The 22,322-nt window shown below is 41.8% G+C and overlaps 3 protein-coding genes across 3 annotated transcripts; 1 reads left to right on the top strand and 2 right to left on the bottom strand.

The window, feature by feature from the left end:
- Positions 1–1,505: 1,505 nt before the first annotated feature.
- Positions 1,506–5,239, bottom strand: LOC306785730 (disintegrin and metalloproteinase domain-containing protein 8-like; the record flags this gene model as incomplete). The annotated part of the gene is made up of 8 exons (XM_079280187.1): positions 5,135–5,239; positions 4,904–4,977; positions 4,689–4,767; positions 3,675–3,751; positions 3,123–3,354; positions 2,553–2,630; positions 2,320–2,388; positions 1,506–1,679 (listed from the first exon to the last, which is right to left on the bottom strand). The coding sequence occupies exons 1-8, from the start codon at positions 5,204–5,206 to the stop codon at positions 1,506–1,508; spliced, it is 855 nt and encodes a 284-aa protein (XP_079136313.1). The 5' UTR covers positions 5,207–5,239.
- An 8,174-nt stretch (positions 5,240–13,413) lies between these two features.
- On the top strand, positions 13,414–15,833 carry znf511 (zinc finger protein 511). Its single transcript, XM_079279751.1, has 6 exons — positions 13,414–13,666; positions 13,741–13,817; positions 14,240–14,441; positions 14,580–14,704; positions 15,103–15,363; positions 15,655–15,833. The coding sequence occupies exons 1-6, from the start codon at positions 13,478–13,480 to the stop codon at positions 15,725–15,727; spliced, it is 927 nt and encodes a 308-aa protein (XP_079135877.1). The 5' UTR covers positions 13,414–13,477; the 3' UTR covers positions 15,728–15,833.
- Positions 15,834–15,934: 101 nt separating this feature from the next.
- On the bottom strand, positions 15,935–18,524 carry msx3 (muscle segment homeobox 3). Its single transcript, XM_079279752.1, has 2 exons — positions 18,070–18,524; positions 15,935–17,660 (listed from the first exon to the last, which is right to left on the bottom strand). Exons 1-2 carry the CDS (start codon positions 18,425–18,427, stop codon positions 17,230–17,232), a joined length of 789 nt encoding a protein of 262 aa, XP_079135878.1. The 5' UTR covers positions 18,428–18,524; the 3' UTR covers positions 15,935–17,229.
- Between the last annotated feature and the right edge of the window lie 3,798 nt (positions 18,525–22,322).

The raw sequence follows: 22,322 nt of genomic DNA, 5'->3' as shown, positions 1-22,322 counted from the left end.
CACGGCGCAGACCGCGGTAATGGAGAAAAAGTTTTTAAAAGCACCGTAGTGTCCAGCCGTGCTATGGCGTCCTCAGATCGCGAGGAGTAGTATAATGTCAGTTTATACTGTTGATACAGTTTTCACTGATTATTGACTTTCGGTATTAGAGTCAATTGAACGTGTTCTGTGAAGCATATAATATAGTCGGGCCGGCGATGTCAGAGACCGGCCCAAACCCCGTCGGCCTACCGGGGATTCCCCCGGTATCCCCGATGGCCAGTCCGCCCCTGCTCCACAGTGGCATCTGCTGTTACATTTTGAGTCTTCCGTGCCTCCATGACGCTGGTGTCTAAACGATGCCACAGTTTGCTACCTAAGAGGAAACCACAGATCACGTTACTAAGTGTTCTCATCGGAATAATTGATCTCAAAATGTAAAATAATAGATTACCTCCTGTGACATCATGAGAGGTGGAAGCCTGGGGGATTTCCTCTCTGCTTTGTTTTGCCCGTATAATGGTGGCACACTCGGAGGTCAGTCGTTTTATTGCTTCGGTGGCTTTTGTTTGGCTGAAAAATCCTATTACTTTAAATCGGGATCCAGTTTGGACACAAACGCCCTGAATCCAACATCATCCACAATACTGAAGGGCTGTGTGTCCTTCACTATCATGGAGACGAGGGCTTCATCCAGCTCTTGTTTTCTGGTGGCTGGTTAAAAGAGAATAAATACAGTGTCTGTTACCTGTCTTTATTCGCACAATAAACAAAAGTGAACAGGGAAAAATTGTGATGGTGCATTTGTAATATTGTAATGACTTACAATGGCTAGGTGAAGCTCCAGTTTCCTCCTTATTCTCATGCAAGGCACGGTGATGCCTTAGCATGGATGAGGTGTTGTTATTGTACCCCAACTCCTTGGAGCACAATAAACACCTCACCTTTGAATAAAATAAGAAACTGTGAAAAATACAGTTCTTGATAAGCAAACCTAATATGTCTGAAATAGAGTTAGATTTAGCTTACCTTATTAGGAGTTATCAAATCAAAGTGTTCCCACACAGGGGAAATCCTCCTCTTCCTAGCTGGCTCCATCTTATCACCTATCCTTCTCTCCTCACTCTCCTAACTCTCCAAACTATCTCTCTCTAAACTCTCCAAACTATATAAACGCTATCCAAACTATCCCAACTCACAACTCTCCACCAACAACCCACATTTTGAATGGAGCCTGAGTGGTTTATATTGCTGTCAAACCTCTCGGCAAAATCTGAACCACTTCCCGAAGCAGTCACGTGGTACAGCCGGGCAGCGAGGCTTCGGACGTCATCATTTTTGGCTCCTCCCCTAAATGAAGCAAGCCTCGATACGTGCTTCGAGGAAACGCCCCCTCCATTACTCGACACACGCTTCGAAGCGTCGGCACATCTCGTAACATCACTACCTCTGAGTGAGGAAGAGGAACAATTTAACACACCATCTTGGCATTGTCTTTTTAGTGGCGAGTTGGAAACAGCTGCGTCTTACGTGATGAACTGTGCGTTGTCGTGTTTGGTCCTCGGCAGCAGGCTCCGCTGACGCCACTCGAGGAAGCGACTGAGGGTGAGCTCAGGGTTAGTGCTGACCTCCACCTGATCTTTGTACGACCAGATATCCAGACCGACCAGCATCACGCGAACACCCACGGGGCGATACAGCTGAAACAGAGCAGCATGCAAGCACACACTGAAGAGTGGAAATGAACCCAAAACTGAATGAACTGTCAAGTAATGCTATAAATCACAGAACCAATCATTGATAATGCTGTCACAGGAAACCACTGGGCCTAGTGCAGTCTGATGATGCATTCATGCTGGACTCTTCTCTTTCAGAGTGTGCAAAGAGGATCGGGAGATATGTGTGAAACATAACAGTTTAGGTGGGAAGATTCGCAGTTAAAGTTAGATTTTCACAGTGAGAGAACTTGTCCTTGCTTTGATTGGTCATATTCCAGTCAGTAAAGAACAGATAGTATCAGGACAGATTTCTTGTATTTAATCCACAGTGAAAATGATGTCTGATGAAGTGCCCGACACGTGGCTGTGCTGCCTTGTTAAAAGTCGTATCTGCCGCCAAAGAAAATACACTAAATTACTGGTGAAAACAAATGGAATACTTTATTAGTCCAGAAGGGAAATTTGCATAAAATTACAAAACATTACGCTTCGAAACTCATTTGAACTTTAGAATGCCCTTATTTTATTGTCCCAGATTATTTTGCTCTAAGATCAGTGCTTTTTTTTTTACATCACAAGGTTGAATCGTTTTACCTGATAAACAACAGAGAAACAAACATACCTTGTCCACGTGGTTTGCTATTTCAAGCGCTCTGGCCTCTATCGTCTTCTTACTGCCAAACTTCTTATACTAAAAAGAAAGTATTGTTTGAATTAGTCATACAACCAACAACATGTCAGATATAAAAGATAATCTACTTCTTGTCTAAATGTCTATCGTGCAGATCATTATCATTAATAGGCTGCATCTGCAATAACTGGCTCAAGCAGAGAAAGGAAAATAGGGAATCAAACCTCCGTGTGGTCGACCACCACAACCAGCTCCACTGTCTTGGGTTTTCCTGTACGGTCTTTGGTCTGGGCTCTGCTTTTCTGAATAAGACAAAGGTGAAAGATATCAACAATACTAAATATAGGAGGATCAATATATGTACATCATAAGGAATTAGTATGATGCAAAAGTATGAATTTGTCTATTGAAATGTGCAAGATTATGTCATCATTTTCAAATGCATTCAGATCTATTATGTCTCTCCTCCTTGTTGTCCTTGTCTTATTTTCCATCATGTTCCCTTTATTCTTTCCCTTTGTTTGTCTCAAATTGTTACATTGAAGTGAAGTTGCAACAAAAACTTTTGTGAATTAATAAATTATCAAGAGAAAAAGTGTTTGTTTTTTATTATATTTGATGCAGATACAGAACTACTATGATACAAGAAAGGTGTATTGTGATAATTGTCAGAGTTATGGTTCAGAGCAGTATTTGTTTTTTTCATAAAATGATGAAATGTAAAAATGCAGCACAAAATATTGGGTATCAGCTGTAAGCTTCAAGCCCTGGTGTATTTCTGTATGCGTCTTTACCAGGCTGCCGAGCTGGAACAGTCCAGACGGACGAGCTCCGTGATCGTAGAAAGTGGTTGTGTTTCCATGGGAACAGGAGCTCCTCTTCCTCCTCAGGTGTTTGTAGTTGTAAACGGCATGGAGACCCTCGTCACTGTGAGCTCTGGAGCTCGGTCTGTCGCCCTGCTGTCCCGCCTCGGCGCCGGCCAGAGGTTCCAGAAGGTACATTTGGGCCCGGAGACGCACAAACCCCCTGCAAGTGGACACAGGAAAACTTTTTCTTCAGCATGTCTTATTCTCAAACATATCTCCACACATTGACACTAATAGTCTTCTATAGCAGACAGAAGGCATCTTTGCATGGCCCTTTGTTGTTTAGGTTACAGGTTTTCAGACACAGAGCGACGGGACTGATCCTCTCTTTGGATTGGACACACTGGTCATGAGTCACAGAGGCTGACTTTCAGTCTCAAATCGTTATGGGGATCAATGTCATTCAATTTGGCACTCTACTTTGAGAAACGTTTTTGGAATTAGACATACAGAATGAAAAATTCAGTTGACATTACTCACTTTATTCCTGAGCAGAGTCCCACGCTGGCAGAGGAGTCCTCTACTCCCACGACGTGCCCATGGTAGTAGCAGTGAACCTGAACAGACATTCATTATTTGTCACAGACTAAAAGGAGAAATTTAAACTCACACCTCAGTTTTTTCACAGTGCAAAAAATGTGGTCCAATTTGAAGAATAAAATATTGTACATGGTTGTGTCAAGATGAAATGACTTAACCCTGTGATGTAAATTCCTCTTCCACATAAGACTCAAGAATTGCAGTGGGTGGTGTCACGTTTAATAAAGAGGAACTTTATGGTTGAGAAACTTAAGTTTCTCAGGACATCAGATGTTTCGAAATAAAAAATGACTGGCAGGTATTGCATAAAGTGATGTTTGTAGATGAAAATGATGAGGATGACTAATTTCTGTTGAATTAATTAGATATTGATAAAATGGATTTCATTGTACAGCATTGATAGGTAACTTGGTGTACATTTGGGAAGTACTGTACACATAACTGCAGGCACATCTGCAATTTACAAACCCTGTTTCTTGTGTTTAACAGTTCAGAGCTGTGACTTTGATTTTAGACTGAGGACAAACTAACCACACCAGTATCTTACAAAACTGCAAAAATACCAAATACAAGAAAGCAAATGTAGCAATATGGGAGGGCAGGTGGCAAATGATATCCTGTATTTAATTCATTCATTCCTGTCCAGTAAAATAAATCTTTGGCAGTATTACACAAGCCTGATTCCAGACCTCTGAATCGTCCATATCTCCGTTTATTCAGTAAATGAAAAAGAATAAATGAAAAAAAGTGAAACAAAATGGTAATTCAGTCAGATTATTAGACGAACTAACCTAAACCATTTTACAATCAAGCATACATTTAAGGCTTACAGTCTAAATGTCCACAACACAGGCATCTAGTTCTGATATATCACATTAAAATAAAAGATGATGATAAATACAAGGATTATATCATGTTCGTGAAATAGAAGTGACAGAAAGCAAAGGTACATACCCTAAGATCTGGAGTAGTTGTGATTTGGGTGCCCTGATCAGAACAGTGTGTCACAGAGAAGTTTTCCCCGACAAGATCTCTGAGAAGAACAGTTGTTTTTGTTTTTTACTCAATAATATTGACAAACGAAGAAAGAAAGTACAGTATGTATGGACCCGCTCAGTCAGAAATAAATGCGCTAAGAACACAATCCCAGACATTTTAAGTTTCCTCACTTGTTCTTTTCCAGGTGCAGTGTGTAGTTTTGCCCAACAATCGTCAAAGAGTACTGGAGTACATCAGGGTATATCTACACACACACACACACACACACACACACACACACACACACACACACACACACACACACACACACACACACACACACACACACAAAGAGAGATGAAACTTAAATACATCTACCCAAAGTTAAATAACTATCCGAATTGAAGAGTAGAGTGTGTTACCTGATGTGTAGCTGCATCATTGATGAGAGATGGATCTCTCAGCCTCTGAGGGATCACTATTTGGTACTTCATCACGTGAGGTAGAGTCCTCACACTGCCCGCAATTATTCCTGCAAGTATCGGGGATATTGTATGAGATAAAAAGAAAGAAAGAAAAAGAAAGGAAAAGAAAGAACAAACGATAAGTCGTACCCCATGTGGAGAGTAAAATCCAAATAAAAGATCCAGAACATGGCATGTTGCTCTACCGGACGGACTCTGTCATTGTGAGCTTGGCAGTCTGAAGGAAAAAGGCTCTTCAGCACTCCGCCCTCTTTGCTGTGCAATATCCTGAAAATTACCATTTGAGGTTGACAAACCACATGAGCCACAACCAGAGCCGGTAAAAAAGTTTCACGGTGTCCCCCCCTCCCCCCTTTTTTGTTACAAAATTAGCGTGAGTTGCTGAGTCCGCCTATAGATTGAGTCACATGATTTCACGGGGATTAAAACGCTCTGATGAACCTTGTTTAGAAAACGTGCACAATTTTGCAGTTTCTTGAAAAAGAAAGTGGGCTGTCCACTCAATTACCCCTCAATCGTTGTTATGAGACTTTAGGTTTATTTGAACGTGTTTCTCTCTGAGACATTGCTTTTTGTATTTACCACCACACAGACACACATTTCTATGACAAATGGAAACTAGAGTAATACTCACGTACAGCTTTATGTAGACAGATTTTACAGGGCAGATTTCTTGTATTCAATTATGGGACTCTCCTTATTGATATAAAAAAAACACCCAGTACCCAATATCAGATGACAGAGACCCACTAAAGCCCGTTAGTGGCATTTGTTGCCACCTACTGGTAAAATGGGAGAATGTATCAGACTCGTTTAAAGGATGTACAGTCTCACATCATAAAGAAAGGCCCGCAGCCCAGCATGACAAGGATAGAGTGATGAACCCCCGCTGGATCTTCGTCCTCGGTGTGTGCACCCATCTGGGTTGTGTGCCCATCGCCAACGCCGGAGACTTCAGAGGCTACTACTGTCCGTGCCATGGCTCCCACTACGATGCTTCAGGAAGGATAAGAAAGGGACCTGCTCCTCTAAAGCTGGAGGTTCCCTTCTATGAGTTCACTGAGGAGGACGTAGTCATAGTGGGATGAATACTGGAGCTCTGTCTCAGTTCCTCCCTGTAATATGTATTTTTTAGACGGCTCCGTGTGAGAGTGACATAAAACGTGTGTATTTACTATTAAAGACATATTTCCAACTCTATGATTGAGCTATTGTCTTCTCCCTCGTAAAAAAGTGAGTTGTTTTTCTTTGATTGATCTGCATCACTTAGCTTGATGTCTTTTGATTCACTGACATTTTATTTGTTGTTTTAATCTCTATAGATTTCTTTCATTCCGCACTATTTTTAGCATTTAGTATTTTCCAAACAGCATTATGGAACACAATGTATGAGGGCCGGGTGTGATCAGGTCCAACCCCTTTGCTGCCGCACCAATCCTGATATATTGTGTTGGAGCTGTGTGATAAAGTCAAAGCTGGGGCCTGTTTCATGGTTACCTAAAGTTGAGCTGGTAAAAGTGCTCATACACATGAACAAGAGGCCTGGGGAGCACAACGATTAGGGTAAGATGATGGTACGATCAAGAAAAGCCACCGGCAATCTAAAAAAGTATCGACAAGTTGTGAACACATTCAGGAATGTGTCGGCCTGTTGATCAACTGGAAGGAACTATAGATCCAGATCAGGATGTTGTTGGTTTGTGACTCCAAAGAATGTGTAGATTGCTTTATCTCAGGACCTTTTCATCCTTTTTGAGTTTGTGTCAGACAAGATGACAATTCCATACCAGTAATGGCAGCAGCAAAGAGTGCAAACTGCCAAGTAAGATAAAGAACTATTGAGTCACACTCCAGTCACTGATGGATTTAATGCTGACGAACAAAGTGTGCCATGTACAACTGTATGAACCAGTGAAATACACAAACCTTTTACTTTTTATTGATGAAATCATTTGAATACAATATACTGTGCACAGATGCAGGTAAAACCATCGTCTTAAACTGACATTACCATCAAATCAATCAATATAATCATCAAAACTATTTCAAACTGTACAGTTGGCGCTCATTCAGTGAATAACTTTTTGAATTGAAATCAGTGGAGTTGAACCGCGGTTAATCATGTGTAACTTCAGAGGTGACTCGTGCTGAAAGCTTTTATCACAAACGGAAACTTTACTGCAACCAGAACAGCTAAAGGGGATTTTTTCCTGTGTGGGTATTCATGTGTACCTTCAGATCTCTGTTGCACACAAATCTATTACAGCAAACTGATCAGCTGAAAGGCTTTTCTCCTGTGTGGGTTCTCATGTGTGTCTGTAAATGTGAACGCTGGTTAAAAGATTTCTTACAGACTGAGCAGCTGAAAGGTTTTTCTCCTGTGTGGGTTCTCATGTGTGTCTGTAAAGTTCCACGCCTGTTAAAAGATTTCTTACAGACTAAGCAGCTGAAAGGTTTTTCTCCTGTGTGGGTTCTCATGTGTCTCTGTAAAGTTGAACGATCGTTAAAAGATTTCTTACAGACTGAGCAGCTGAAAGGCTTTTCTCCTGTGTGGATTCTCATGTGTTTATATAAATTTGAACTCTTGTTAAAAGATTTCTTACAGACTGAGCAGCTGAAAGGTTTTTCTCCTGTGTGGATTCTCATGTGGCTCTGTAAATGTGAACTCTGGTTAAAAGATTTCTTACAGACTGAGCAGCTGAAAGGTTTTTCTCCTCTGTGGATTCTCATGTGGCTCTGTAAATTTGAACGATGTTTAAAAGATTTCTTACAGACTGAGCAGCTGAAAGGTTTTTCTGTGTGAGTTCTCATGTGTCTGTTCAGAGTTCCACTCCTGCCAAATGTTTTCTCACACTCAGAGCATCTAAAATGTTTTTCACCAGCGCTACATCTTGAATCACTGACACGGACTTCATCAGGTTTCACATAGTTTAAACCTGACTGAGGTCCTCTGGTCTTCTTCCCATCACCACCCTCATCAGTGTCAGAAGACTCTCCAGTCTTCTCATCAGTATCTGGTTCTGGATGTCTATCTGGATCCAAGTTCCTGTCTGGTTCTGGTCCTCCACAGTCTTCTCCATCAGCTTCTGTTCTCATCTGTTTAGTTTGTCTTTGATGAAGCTGTGAGGACTGAGCTTCCTCTTCTTCATCTTCACTCTTCACAGGAGTGAATGAGAACTTGACATCAGCCTCCTCCAGACCGTGAAGCTGCTCTCCTTCCTGACTGGTGCAGAGTTCCTCCTGTTCTTCTTTAATGTGTGAGGGCTCTGGGTCCTCCTGGTCCAGACTGGAGCTCCACTCCTGCTGCTCAGAGGGAACCTCTTCTTTAACCAACAACAGCTGCTGGATGTCTGCAGGAAAACAGTAAACACACACAGAGGGGTTACAAAGACATTTTAGAATTGAGCAAATAGTCTCCTGGACATACACTTCCAGAGTATCACTAGAACCAGATAATACAATAATGTAATCAACTTATGTGACCATGAACACATGAACCATTTTAAGCTGCCAAATCCATGTGGTGTTATCAAAGAGAACAAACTTGTACTTTAAGTTGAAATATTTCCTGTCATCTAGAAGCTGAGAGAACAAATCAGCATACCTGCAAACTCATAAGAGGTGAAGGAGGTGCCCGTATACGCATCTCTCCTCTCAGTGTTTTGTGAGCCCTGTATCTTCATACTTTATTTGAACTTGTCCAGCACAGGGACGCATTATCTTCACCCACACACAAGCCAGGGTTGGGCCACATTGTGTGTGGGAGTCCTGGAGTCTCAGGGATGGGGAAGGTGCTGTTCCTGCAGGTTGCTGCACAATATCCCACCGACTAACCCGATTCACAACACAACTAGTTATAAGTTTTAAGCTACCACCTGCGTGTCAGAGCTCCCTCTTTGTACGGGGAGCGCCTCACCCGGAGATTCAAACCTTTGCTCTATGACACACGCAACACTATTGCAAATGAGCACACACACACACACACACACACACACACACACACACAGTACTGTTATGTTCAAAATGTCTCAAACAAAAGGTGAAGGAAAAAGCCCCCCTCCTTGTTCCAGAGGAGAAGAAGCATGCAGAGGAGAAGAGGCAGCCCCCCCCCCCGGATTATCTCCGGGGATTCACAGTTTCTTTGTCCCTCCAAAGTCTCTGAAATGTCTCATATTACACATTCCTCAGCCCATCGATCAGCTCAGCGATTGGCTGAACCTGTCGGACTTCAGTCGGCCACTTCCTTGACCAATTCACCCCCCTTCTTGAAGGCTGTGCTCAGAAACTCTTCAGCAACATCCCCCTCTCTCTGACTTCATGGCGGTGTCATAAATTCTCTGGATTCTCTCACAGTGCACAACAAATTCAGTAACTCTCCCTTTAGTTTAAACCTTCTATAAGTAAACATATTGAAACACATAATATACATCGCTAGGAGCGCTTTAAAACTTAAATTCCTCACAATACGTATACGTTTAATGCCTGTAAATACCGCAAGCATATTTCTACAGTAGCGAGAACCATCGCCTATACAAAATAAAGTGATTCGTTTTCATTTTACCCTGTTACTGTATGGCTGAATATTAACTTCCACTGTTACTGTAAAGCCGTTAGAATTGTGGCCTATCTTCTATTTACAATTAATATGCATTCAATCCGGTTCAATTATTGAAATCATGAAGGTTCAGGCTCCTTAACACTCATTACTTCAGGGCCTTTGGGAGCAACTGCACGTGGGACAGTTGGGACCGGAAGTACACTGGCTGTGGTCATTACAGTGAACAGTGTGATGAGAGGGCACGTGAGCCCTTGTTGCTGTACTTCGTCTCAATGGAGCAGAGGCTGCAGTTAGCATACCCTGCCTTATCAATGCATTTAAAACACTGACAGCGGGAAGCTGTACTGCTCTCTCTTCACGTCTGTTTAGACCTCCACCTTTATCCAGGCCCAGCTCCACTCACATCTCAGCCCTGCGTCAAGCTGCGCTACTGTTGTGAAAAATAAAGCTATCTTTCACTCAGAGCGGATTTAAGAGGATAACGAAAGCTCTCAAGAGGCGTATAGTTATATCAAAGCAATAGATTTATTTATCAACAGAGTTATTCAGCCCAGCAATCAAACATGCTTGGGTGCTAATGGTTGAACTTCGCAGAGATTCACCATGAGTCACACTTTGACACGGCAGTGTGAAGCTTAATATAGGGCTCCTCCCCTTGATGTACATTGGTCAAAGTCAAAGATGCAGGCGTGGCACGTTTGTACGTTATGACACCTGGATGGAGGCCGTGGACGTCCGTCCACCTTGGCCCCTCCCAGAAGGCGTCTTCTTCTATCAGTGTGTAGTGAGATTTTGAGGCGAGAGGTTGTGTGAAGAGGGGAGTCTGCTGGGGCGATGTCCCTGTATCTCACTATCTATTGTTCCTCCCTTATCTATTTAAAGATGGCGGCCTATTCCTTGTGGCGCAGTTAAGCCAGTAATCTTCCACTGTTTCTCCCTTGCCCTAGCGTGTACTGTGTGTATTGTATGAGTGGTTAATAAAGCTGCATAAGCTAATGGTTATTAAAACTACAAATAAGCTAGTGATTAATTAAAGCTGCATATAAGCTAGTTGCTAATTAAACTGTATATAAAATAATTTTCTCAACACTACACACACAACATCCTCTTCATCTCATCAGTATCTGGGCCTCATGTTTCAAGTTATTATCACCACGAAATCGCCTCATTCTACTTTGAGTTAAACAAAAAAAACTGGACCCAGAACCGCGGGTGTTCCGGTTTAACGTTAATGAGTGACCGCGTGGACTGAACCGGAACACGGAGGGCGATTCATGTTTCATCACGTTATCCTCCTAAATCTTGATAATGATGAGCGTTAGCCGTTGACAAAGTTCCGCATGCAGTGGACGTTAACTTAACCAAACAAGTCTGAACGGTAACGGAACTTAAACGTTAACGGAGGGAAATGAAGACGGTGTAGACATCTTAACGCTGATTGGCCAAGACTCGACACGTCGCATCAAATATGTTTTATTGCGAAGATCACGACATCACATTTTCTCCCTGTCTCAATCCAATCTGAGAAACGCTGGCTGACCAGTTGACCCCCCCCCCCCAAAACAATAAAAACTATACGGATCTACACTCACGTGGATGATATATTTTAATTCAAAACGGCTTATTTCGCCGAAAAGCGACACATTTGCAGGTATTAAATCAGGAGAAGAAGAAAACTACGAACTGCAACAGAGTCTCACTCCAAACTACATTAAAAGTTATCAGCCGGAGCATGAACAGTGTTAAATAAAGTGAACCTACGTGCTCTTTGTATCCGGATTTCCGGGTTGAGAACAGCGTCCAGAAGTTCCCGTTGTCGCTTATTCGCCTCTTTTGAACGAGAGAGTTCCTCCTCGTACTCTGCTATCGTTCTTTCAAACATACCAAATATCTCTTCATCAGCCGCAGTTAGTCGCTGGTTGATTAAAGATCTCAACATTTCTACGTGACATTTTCTACTCGACATTTTCACGAAACCTACATGCTAAGCTAACTTCAATAGCTTTAACGTTATAGGCTACCAGGAGATTAGTCGTCTTCTTCTTCTTCTTCTTCTTCTTCTTTCACTTTAATTGCGGACTACAAACCAATGTTTAAGGCGCCACCTTCTGGACCGGAGTGTGTAACATCATGACTTTATGACAGTTATCATTTAAACACAATAATAATGTTATTTACAACTTCAAATCGAAATAAACTGGATTCTGCCCCAAGCTGCGCGTTTCCGTCCGGATTAGTCTCCACATGCGAGCGCCAGCCGTTTGAGAGGAGAACTTTCGCGGAGAAACTGCACAATCAGACAGCAGACTAGCAGGAAAGGGAAGCAGTACATGCGAAGCTTCTCCAGCTGAACACCAGATAGGTTTGGCTAGCTGGACGACGTCATGCTAATAACTTATTTAGCTTTTTAAAACAACGGGGACGGATCCAGCACGGACAGTTAGGGAGTGAGAGACATGAAGCACCTGCTAAGACATGATATATAGTTATAAATACATCATTATATATATATGTGTGTGTGTGTGTTGTATATTAAAGTGAATATTATTATACGATATATATATTATTATACGATATATATTATTATATTATATATATTATTATATGATATATATTATTATATGATATATATATATATTATTATATGATACTGAGACTATAATAAGATGTCCTGATGTGTTATTTACTGCATCTAGCAAACTATACCTTTGAGTGTTACAATAGCGACTATTATTTCATTCAATGTGTCCATCCAGGCAAATTGGTGGATCCAAATGTTATTAAGAAAAAACATATGATGTAATTTCTTTGGAATCATCCAAAAATAATGTTCAGTGTATGGGTATTTTTCCAGGCCACTTTAGGCCACTGACTGGTCGATACGTGCGATGCATTGAGTGGGCAATGCGCCGTGTATTGAGTGGGCCGGTCTGACAGTAAACTCCCGGGCCACTTTTTCCCCCCAGTCCGCCCCTGCCCGCAGGACAGTTAATTGTCCTGCACAATACCTACAGAACTCCATTTCAATTGAAACATATTCCTGAGTGACTTTTTTGCAGGCAATACTAATGTGAGTTGCCACCGTAAGACAAAATAAATAGACTGAGTTGTAAATGTTTTTGCTGTCCGCTACTTGTGAGAGGAAAGGTAATTGTCCTGCACAATACCTACAGAACTCCATTTCAATTGAAACATATTCCTGAGTGACTTTTTTGCAGGCAATACTAATGTGAGTTGCCATCGTAAAACAAAATAAATAGACTGAGTTGTAAATGTTTTTGCTGTCCGCTACTTGTGAGAGGAAAGGTAATTGTATGCTACAGTAGAGTTAACAACTGGCAATTAAATGTTTGTTGCACATTGGAAAAATCACATTTCATATCAGCAGCCTACATATATAATTCAATTAATTTAAAACTATATTAAGGATGTACAATTTCCACACATAGCTAATGTCATGTAATACCTTCTGTGGTCAAGTTTATTTTGTAACCTGTGTATAAATACCAAAGAAATTTAACTACATTTGCTCATTAACTAACATCCTGGCGTGGATGTTGAATCTGGCCAGTTGGTGGCGACAACGCACCGTTTTGTTAGTTTTTGACAACCGCCAAAAAACACATTAGATGACGTCGTTATTCCGCGACGATTACAACCTAAACAGAAAACTCCTCGCGCGGGCAGTAGGAGCTCTCTACTTGGCTAAAGAGTATGAACACATGGAAACCGTGCTGCAGCCCGACTTGGTCCGACTGCTTAAAGATGAGCATCTGTTGGCGGAAAGCTGCGATGAAGACCGCTCGACAGGAGACACACAGGAGCCGAGGAGAAGTCACGATGAGGAGGAGAGTCCGTTCAACTTCAGCCCGCAGCTCATCCACCTGCACAAGGACCACGAGCTCTTTGAGGTAAAAGCAATAACTCTGACTGACCGATGACATTGTCCAACCCACCCACAATAACACGTGCGTGTTATTTACAGGACGGGGACGTTCACAGACACATGTATCTGCAGGACCTCTACGTCTCAGAGGAGGCAGACGACAAGCCCACACTCAGGTATGCAAACCAGTGTCGAGTTTAAAGGTTTAAATCGTATGCATCAGAATGTTAATAGTATTTCACAGACTAAACGGATAGTTGTGATTATTGTGACGTGGGAGCAAATAAGAGAAACACACCCTAAACACACATTTCTATCGACTGTTATATTTTGGTGTTTGACAAATTCACATGTGTTTTCTTCATTACATTTCTACATTATGCTTTAATGAATATGGTTGTCGGATATAGTGTCACATGGCCAGTCTAAAATAAGCACTTATATAGTATATTGGTCTATATTTGACCAGTTAAGTAGGCCAAACAAACAACAAACTAGCCCCGGAAATTAAATTCCTGAGCTAACAGCAGTGGATCCTTTCCTCTATAACTGTAATGTCAGTGTGGGTCACCTTCCTCCTCTTCTTGCCTTGTCTCAGTGTGTCAGAGTTTGCCTGCCACATTTCTGGCTGCAGTGCGGTCTTCAGCAGTTTGGAGGAGTATGAGCACCACTACAACTCCCTGCACAGACACGTGTGCTGCTCCTGCCGTCGCTCCCTGCCGAGCGCCCGGCTCCTAGACATTCACCTGCAGGAGTGGCACGACTCCCTCTTCACCATCCTCGCCCAGAGGCAAGATATGGTGAGCCGAAGTCTGAAGTTGTGTCCTGACATCTTTATTGCCATGAAGCAAAAAGCTGTAAATAATAAAATATTTGAAACGTTCTTTGAAGATTAATATATAAGAGTGTTTAAAGTTGACTTATTTTACACCATTCAGTACCAGTGTTTGGTGGAGGGCTGTGGACAGAAGTTCAGGACTACCAAACACAGGAAGGAGCACCTAATAAGAATTCACAAGTATCCTCCAGACTTCAGATTTGACAAAACCAAGAAGGACAGAGGGTGAGACTGCATATGTTGTCTATTAGATGGCAGCAAATCCTCAGTAGAAATATTTCTCCATGCAAGGTTTCAGTCAAGGAGAGTCCATGTTTGTTATAGTGAACAGGAATTATCGTGAGTTAAAGCAAATTTTTACATTTTTTTAAATTTGTGACTATTTAATATTCTCCTGTTAACATGTCGGGTAATTTATAGACTGGGATTCTTTTTTTAAACCAGTGTGTAACTTTCCTTTAAATGCTCAGCTACAGTGTGAGTTGCTTTAGATTCATATTGTTTCTGTTATTTTTCTGATCCTACAAACGGTGAAATTGCTTCGACGAGTGTTAAATCATTAAACATGATTTTCATCAAATACCCTCGTTTGTGTATTTCTACTATCGTATCTTTGTAAACAGAAGCCGGCAGACGAAGAGGCCGCAGCAGAAAGACACGGCCATGGAGGTTGTGGACGATGCGTGCGAGTCTGAGGGTGCGTGTGATGTGCTGTCCGATCAACCCGAGCAAGGAGAATCCATGGAGACGCATGTGTGTGAGGAAGAAGCTGCTCGCATGGCAAAGTCTGCCTCTGCTGAGGAGCACGGCGATCTTTCTGCTGCAGCAGCTCACAGCACGGAGAACACGAGCACCGATCCACTAAAACCACGGTACTCCTACAGGTTAGTCTTTCAAGAAGTCTGCAGGAAGCCGTGCTAACAGAGACGAAGTCAGCCATCTTTTAACCATGTTCCAAGGAATTTAAGATTCCACTCTTCTTGAGGTAACACCTGTGCAACTATGTAGTTAAGTTTAGGTTGAAACAAACTGTAGGACTCTTTCTATCATTTATGCACAAAATATTATACTAAAAACATATGCGAGTGGAGATCTTCATAATATGTACCAGTTTTTCTTATTCAAACGATAAACAATCGGAGATATAAAACAACAGCCGCGTTCTTGTCTCGTAGGATTCCCACAACGGTGTGCTTCGGTCACGGCTCCGTCCGAGGCTTCAGAGGGAGGCGGGGAAGAAGGAAATGAAACGCCAGCATCCTGTTTTCAGTCCTTTCTGAGATAAATAACTTTATACCCTTGTCTTGTGACTGCGTTGACTGTCATATGTGTCGTTGACTTGAAATAAAATGTGCTGCACATAAATACATCGGTCAGGTGATCGGCTCAATGAAATCCTCAAATGACAAGTGATGTGGAAGTTTTTGGAAGAGAAAAATAAGACTGATGTCAGAATTTACATAATAGATTTTTAATAATTGTACAAAACATCTTTTCACCCACCAGATATAAAATACACTGTACATTGATGACTGACATGTCTTTCAGCCATGTTTATCATTTTGAGTGTTTGCAAAAATAGCTGATGACTTTTATTTACATTTAGTAATGAAACTGGCTCTGAAGAGCTCTTTGAACATCTGTGCAAAAAATTATCTTTTTGAGGTAATGTAAAAAACTTTTTAAATGACAATAGTAACGCGGATTTATTTTATAGCTGGTTTGTATTTTTGAACCTGGTAAAATTATTAAGAAGTTAGAAACAAACAGAAATTGTGTGGTTTAGATATTATTATAAAAGTAAATGTACCTTCAAATATCTCATGGCTCACATTTAATGTGGAGAAGTCACTGTGGAATATATAACAGCTCCATGTTAACATCTTTTTGAAGAGGACATTTCTAAAACATTTTTTTTTTTTACAGACACTTGATTTAATTACAACAGTGATAAAGGCACTAATGGACACTTCAATGATGGTTCTTGTTATTGATTATGAGCTGTTGAAGATGATCCGCATATTAATATATTCCGCTGGTTCTTTTCTTTTGAATTTCCTCTTTAGTCTCCATGATACCAATCAGACTTGTTTGGTAACGTTTTCCTTCCACCTTCAGCTTATATAAAAGTCTGACTGTGAGCGCGCTATATATATATATATATATATATATATATATCATATTTTCTGGAACTCTGCTCTCTCTGCGATGGAGAGGTACTGGGGGCTCAACTGAATCTCGGGTTATTACTTTAGATCCAAAGCTACAGGCCTAAGCATGTCATCTCTGGTGACATTAAAAGCACTTTGACTATTCAAGAAATGCCTCTATTGGGATAGAACAGCTCAAATGTAAAGGCAGAGCCCAAAAGCTTAGTTCAGCCAGTGGCCTTCATTAAAGATTTTACTAAATACACTGCAAAAATGACCATGTGAACAAATAAATGACTGTAAAGTAAATCTTGATTTTTTTCATAGAAAATGAATAAAAAACGCCAATCGAGAGAAACATTTCACTTGTTTCTGTTCTGCGTAGTCCCTGACTGAATCAATTATTTTTTAAATGAAACCATCTGTTCAATCAACATATTTCTGTGAAAAATATAATTTCTTTACTATGACGAAATATTTGACATGTATTCAATGTAAGGTTCCAGAGAGGTTGACTAATAAAATGGACACTTTTGCAGTGTTGGTTATTTACTGTATGAAGGCATCTTTCCCAACGATGCAGTTCAAAGTTGGCGCGGGTTAAGACAAGTAGTACATCCCATATGGTCCACCAAATAGTCCTGGGACGGGGAAGGCAGGCCGCGGTCCGCCCAGGGCCCCATAGAGGGACGGCGCGCCCATAGGTGCGCTCAGCGGGAAGGGAAAGGCGAAGGCCGGCAGCAGCGGCTTCGCGGCCAGCTTGAACTTGTCCAGCTCGGCCTCCTGCAGTCTCTTGGCCTTTGCCCTGCGGTTCTGAAACCAGATCTTGACCTGGGTCTCTGTGAGGCAGAGTGAGTTGGAGAACTCTGCTCTCTCTGCGATGGAGAGGTACTGTTTCTGACGGAACTTCCTCTCGAGGGAAAGCAGCTGAGAGGTTGTAAAGGGAGTTCTGGGTTTCCTGTTGTTCTTGTGTTTCCGTAGATTGCATGAAGTCGGGCTGGGGAGTCCTGGAAGTATATTTAGGGAATCACCTTATTGGAATAGAAAATATGTGATCAGTTTACTCGTGACTTTTTCAATTTGCATTTTACATCACGGTCATTTACAAGTAAAGCCAAATCAGGGAAATATCAAACATAATATTTAAGTTATTTGGAGCCCTTTAAGGCAACGCAACCATCCCAAAGTTTAGACATCCACCCCATCATATATAAAGGATGAGCTCGCCTAATTAAAGGACGGTATTACATCGTATTTCCTCACCATGAAGGGCTAGGGCATGAATTATTTTGTACATTCACTGTTTTTCGTGCAGTGTTCTGCAATTAGTGCAAACGAATAATATTCATACAATTTGGAGACAGTTTCAGACTTTTGGACAGTTGAAAAAATAGCGTCTGTTTTGTGAGAAATTAGAAAGACAGAGTATCCTACACTCACTTGAAGGGGATGCGTGAGGAGTCTGACACCAGGGGCTCGTCTCCTTGTCGCTGAGGTCCACCGCCTCTGGTTTGGACCGATAAAGTCCTCTCGGTGACGCACACTCGGTCTCCTCTGTCCGAACGCAGCCTGAACCAGGCTCGGGGGAGTAGAGGCTTCTTTCCGGCGTCCTGTCTGATATGAGGGATTCCACACTGAAAGGTAGATCTAAACTTTTGGTTTTACACCTTCTAGTGGATGACAGGTCCAGCTCGTCAGTTCCCATGCCACCAGCGACCCGGTCCTCTGAGGTCTCCCCCGGAGCAGCCGAGGGCGGTGATCCCTGCGCAGGATTCATGACGCACGACTGAGGTGCCATACAACCAGTCTTCCCGCTGCTCTCTCCGTTGCTGTTTTTATTTTCACGTTTTCACTCGAGGAAATTTGTTATTGCCCTGGTCCAATGTTGCGCAGTTGCGTGTTCAACTTTTTACGCACGGACTTGCCTCTCCTTCAGTGAAGTGCCATGAGCTCCACTCCCATCTTTCGGCCTGCCTATCAGTATGTCGGTGTTCCCACGTGACTCGGCTAAAACAGTTTGTGATAGGCCAGGCTTGTAATGACAGTGTTGTGGTCCATTTCATGCGCCTGTGAGCTCCATGACAGATGTAAACCTCCGATGAGGGGCGTGGCTCGGAATTCTGAGCCCCACACATCCCCTTCATGCCCCCTTTGTCCCCCTCTCCCTTTACACAGGAATTTTTTTGATGTTGGTCCTCTCCAGCTGTGGGCTCCTACATCAGCAACGTCTTCCTCTCCCATTGCTGATGCACTGACATCAATGGGTTTAATTCGTGCACTTAAACATTGCATAACAACATCAGGACTGCCTAGATGTATTTACATTTCAGTGAAAAAACCTCTCCGCGATGTCTGAATAAGGCCTGAAACATTCAAACATTGTTTGACATTCGTGATATATTAATATGCACATATTTATAATCTTATTTTCTCTAATTCTGATTAGTAAAAACGTAGCTAAATTATTACCCAACGACTGTATGTAGTTCCCCTCGGCTTTACGGAGCATTTTAACGTCTTTCAACTCATTGTTTTGGTTTTCACTGTTTTAATTCACTCTCACCGCTCTCTTCAACCTTGTTTTCAGCAGCAAAAGGCAGCTGCTCCTCTAAAACCCACCATGCACTACCTGCCCAGCACCCAAAGATAGCAACTAGCTGGTGAACATAGTGGAGCATTAATCAGATCAAGAAGCAGATATTTCCCTCAGGAGTTGGTGGAGACCAAAAACAGAGCTAAAAGTAGAATGAATATTAAACTTATACATACATCCAGTGGACAGTGACACGGATGCTATTGCGATGTTGCTTTCTGTCGTCTGGAAGTGTGAATTGGCAACTGTTTGCTAACACGTTTACCATTTCAAGTTCTAAGACGATATGTTGATAAAGGTTGTGTTTAAAGCTTGTTCCACTGCCCCAACAATATTTATAAAAGGTTTAACAAAAGACGGACCCAAAAATTCAGTTTACGGTTATCTTTTTTTCCCTCTCGATACTTTGTTAAAACTATAGTGCAGTTACTTGTTGTAGGACCTCATCTGACAAGTTGTGCTTGACAATAGCTTACATAGTTTATCACTGTGTTTCATTAAAGGATGTAAGGCAATCCGGGCTGGGATTCACAGTACTTTGTATACTCTTAAGAGTTATTATCACTATAAATTTCTATCTCGTGGCCTCAAATTATCTATGCCTGTGTATTGCCCACATTTCAACCTATTGGGTTCATTGTCTGTAATCCCTTTGAGAGACAGTAAAACCCCAAATAATGTCAAAGAGGCCCATTGAAGAGGCCCATCCAAATTGGCCTTGTTTTGCAGCTCTTCAAATCAAGTCAAATCATTTTCAGGGAAAACCAATATGTGAGAGTTTTTCTCTCTTTTGAGAACTGTTGTTGGGCCTGCAGCAGCACACTGGCTGTCTGTCTGTAGGACAATTGGTTAAATGGAGTTAACTGTTTCTCTCCCCGAGGTAGCCTACATTTCTGCTTTGATCCCGCTGCGCCTGGCGCCTGTCTGCTCTCTCTCCCCCTCTCCCTCTCTGTGTGACAGTGATAGATCGCTGGGTAACCATACAAGCTTTCAATGACTGTAATTTAGTGCCCAACAACATTACATTCCCCTCTACTTACTGTGAATATTACCACTCTCGCTCTCCTCCTGTTTGAAATGGGATGTAGGGCTGTCTAATGCTTTGTTCCTCTTCCATTGTCGTATAATGAATGAGTACATTATATTTCCTCCTCCTCTCTGAGTAACATGTGCATGCCAGAGAAGGCAACAATGAGTATTTTGGTTAGAGAAATTAGAATCTAAAAATACTGCAGTTTTTTTGTATAACAAAGTATTTGTCATTTCTATCCATGTATTACTTTTAAATATAAACAGCATCATTTTTTTTAGTCAACATTTCATGCTAGTTCACCCTGAAGATGTTATGCTGATAAGTGAAAACGTTGACCAGTTGATGCTGAAATGTCTCCAAAGTCAACATTCAAGTCAAGGAATTAACATGTGAGCACTATGGATGTCTGCATCAAATTTCATGGTTATTCATCCGAGAGTGGACGAGACATTTCAATAAAACCCCAAAATGTTGACCTGATGGTGGCGCTAGAGGAAAGGTCAGTGGGTCATTTCAGTCTTCAGGATTCATCCATGACTGTCTGTGCCAAACTGAATGTCAATCCATCCGACAGTTGTCTTTAAATGTGGTGGAGCGACATCCCTCGAGCCAAGCCGCTGTATGGTTGAATAAGACCCGTCAGTGACCCACTAACTTACACACACCTCTCTGAACCCTGCTGCCTTGCGAAAGTGGAGAACTGTTATAAGAAGGTAATTGAGTTTTCCTTCGAACCCAAGCATGTTGAAGCAAGCTTTATATATTTCATTTTACAAATCTTTCTCTTTCATGAGGGCTGGCAGGGCTTACAGCGATCCTAAGCAAACTTTGGGGAGATAGGCCGGAGTCATGTGGGATAAACATTTATGGAACACACAGCGGGAAGCTTTGAGGTGAAAGTGTATCGTCTTTAAAAGAGACGGGAGGCCTGCCCGGTGAAGCATAACAGAACATTATCCTGTGTCTGAGTGGACCTGCCAACATCGGTATGTCAATGGATGTGAGATCACAAACTTTACTTTCCATACTGACATTTACAATAAATCACACTCTATGAATTCTCTGTAAGTGTTGATTTTCATACGCACAGGTATCATATTCATGATTCGGTCCATTTCATGCAGCGATTTGGTCGTGTCTCTCGTCTTGAAACACTCTTAAAATGTCAAGTCTCGTATCCAATGTAAATATCATGAGTGTTCAGTCACAACTCCAGTCTCAGTCGGGCCTCTACCACTTCAGTGTCGGAAAAAAAAAATGTTTTGACACGTTGATGATATATTGTGTTTTGAAAAGAATCAAAGCTACTCTCTCTCATCCGTGTTTTAGTCAAAATCTCGCTAAAATCTATGTACAACTGGGATTTGAGTTCGACTTGAGTTCAGGTCACCCCAGAACTTCATCTAGTTTGCGTTTGATGACATAATTCTTGAGGAATATTCATTTGTTTCTGTGACTCATTAACTTCCTGCCATATTATGGTGATTGTGTCATATGGCAAAATCAAGGGTCCTCAGTGAGGACCTAAGCTAAAGCTAATTCTACCTTACAAGCTTCAATGATATGTATTGTTGGTTTTGAGGAGTATTTATTCTCTTAAATTATAAAGCATCAATGGCTCCATGCTTGCAGCACTCACCCTATACATTAGCATGATTGATATCGGTATTATATGAATTACTGAAATCTTAAGCCTAAAGGGTTCACTTAATAAAACTACAAGCTCGCAAATAAAATTGACTTAACTTGACACTTGGCCCGAGCTCAGTTTCCCTCAGGCCTAGTCATGCCAATCATGCCAAAGAGGATGTGGAGGGCCTGAGGTCTTCCCAGTGATTTTTTAAAATCTTATCTGATCTGAAGGGAACTGCAACAACACGTCACTCTTGATGAGCCGTTTCATCTTTCCCACCGTCGGCACATTGTATCATGTGACATGCCACTCGCTGCACCCACTCAAGGTTGGATCTCACCTGACGAAAAAGGTCACTGACGCGACCCGCTCACCGTGACAACATACGTACATTTTCTCCTTTCTTGTAACCAGCCTCAGGACATTTCTCAGGG

This window comes from Melanostigma gelatinosum (genome assembly GCF_949748355.1).
Source record: "Melanostigma gelatinosum genome assembly, chromosome: 12".
NCBI lineage: Eukaryota > Metazoa > Chordata > Actinopteri > Perciformes > Zoarcidae > Melanostigma > Melanostigma gelatinosum.
This window is presented reverse-complemented; position numbering and strand designations above follow the sequence as displayed.

Excerpts from the sequence above, each read along its gene's own strand:
- znf511 (XM_079279751.1), top strand. The coding sequence starts at position 13,478 with ATGGAAACCGTGCTGCAGCCCGACTTGGTCCGACTGCTTAAAGATGAG. Across the intron at positions 13,818-14,239 it reads GACGACAAGCCCACACTCAG|TGTGTCAGAGTTTGCCTGCC; the intron begins GTATGCAAACCA and ends GCCTTGTCTCAG. Across the intron at positions 15,364-15,654 it reads AAACCACGGTACTCCTACAG|GATTCCCACAACGGTGTGCT; the intron begins GTTAGTCTTTCA and ends CTTGTCTCGTAG.
- msx3 (XM_079279752.1), bottom strand. The coding sequence starts at position 18,427 with ATGGCACCTCAGTCGTGCGTCATGAATCCTGCGCAGGGATCACCGCCC. Across the intron at positions 17,661-18,069 it reads TCCTCACGCATCCCCTTCAA|GTGATTCCCTAAATATACTT; the intron begins GTGAGTGTAGGA and ends TATTCCAATAAG.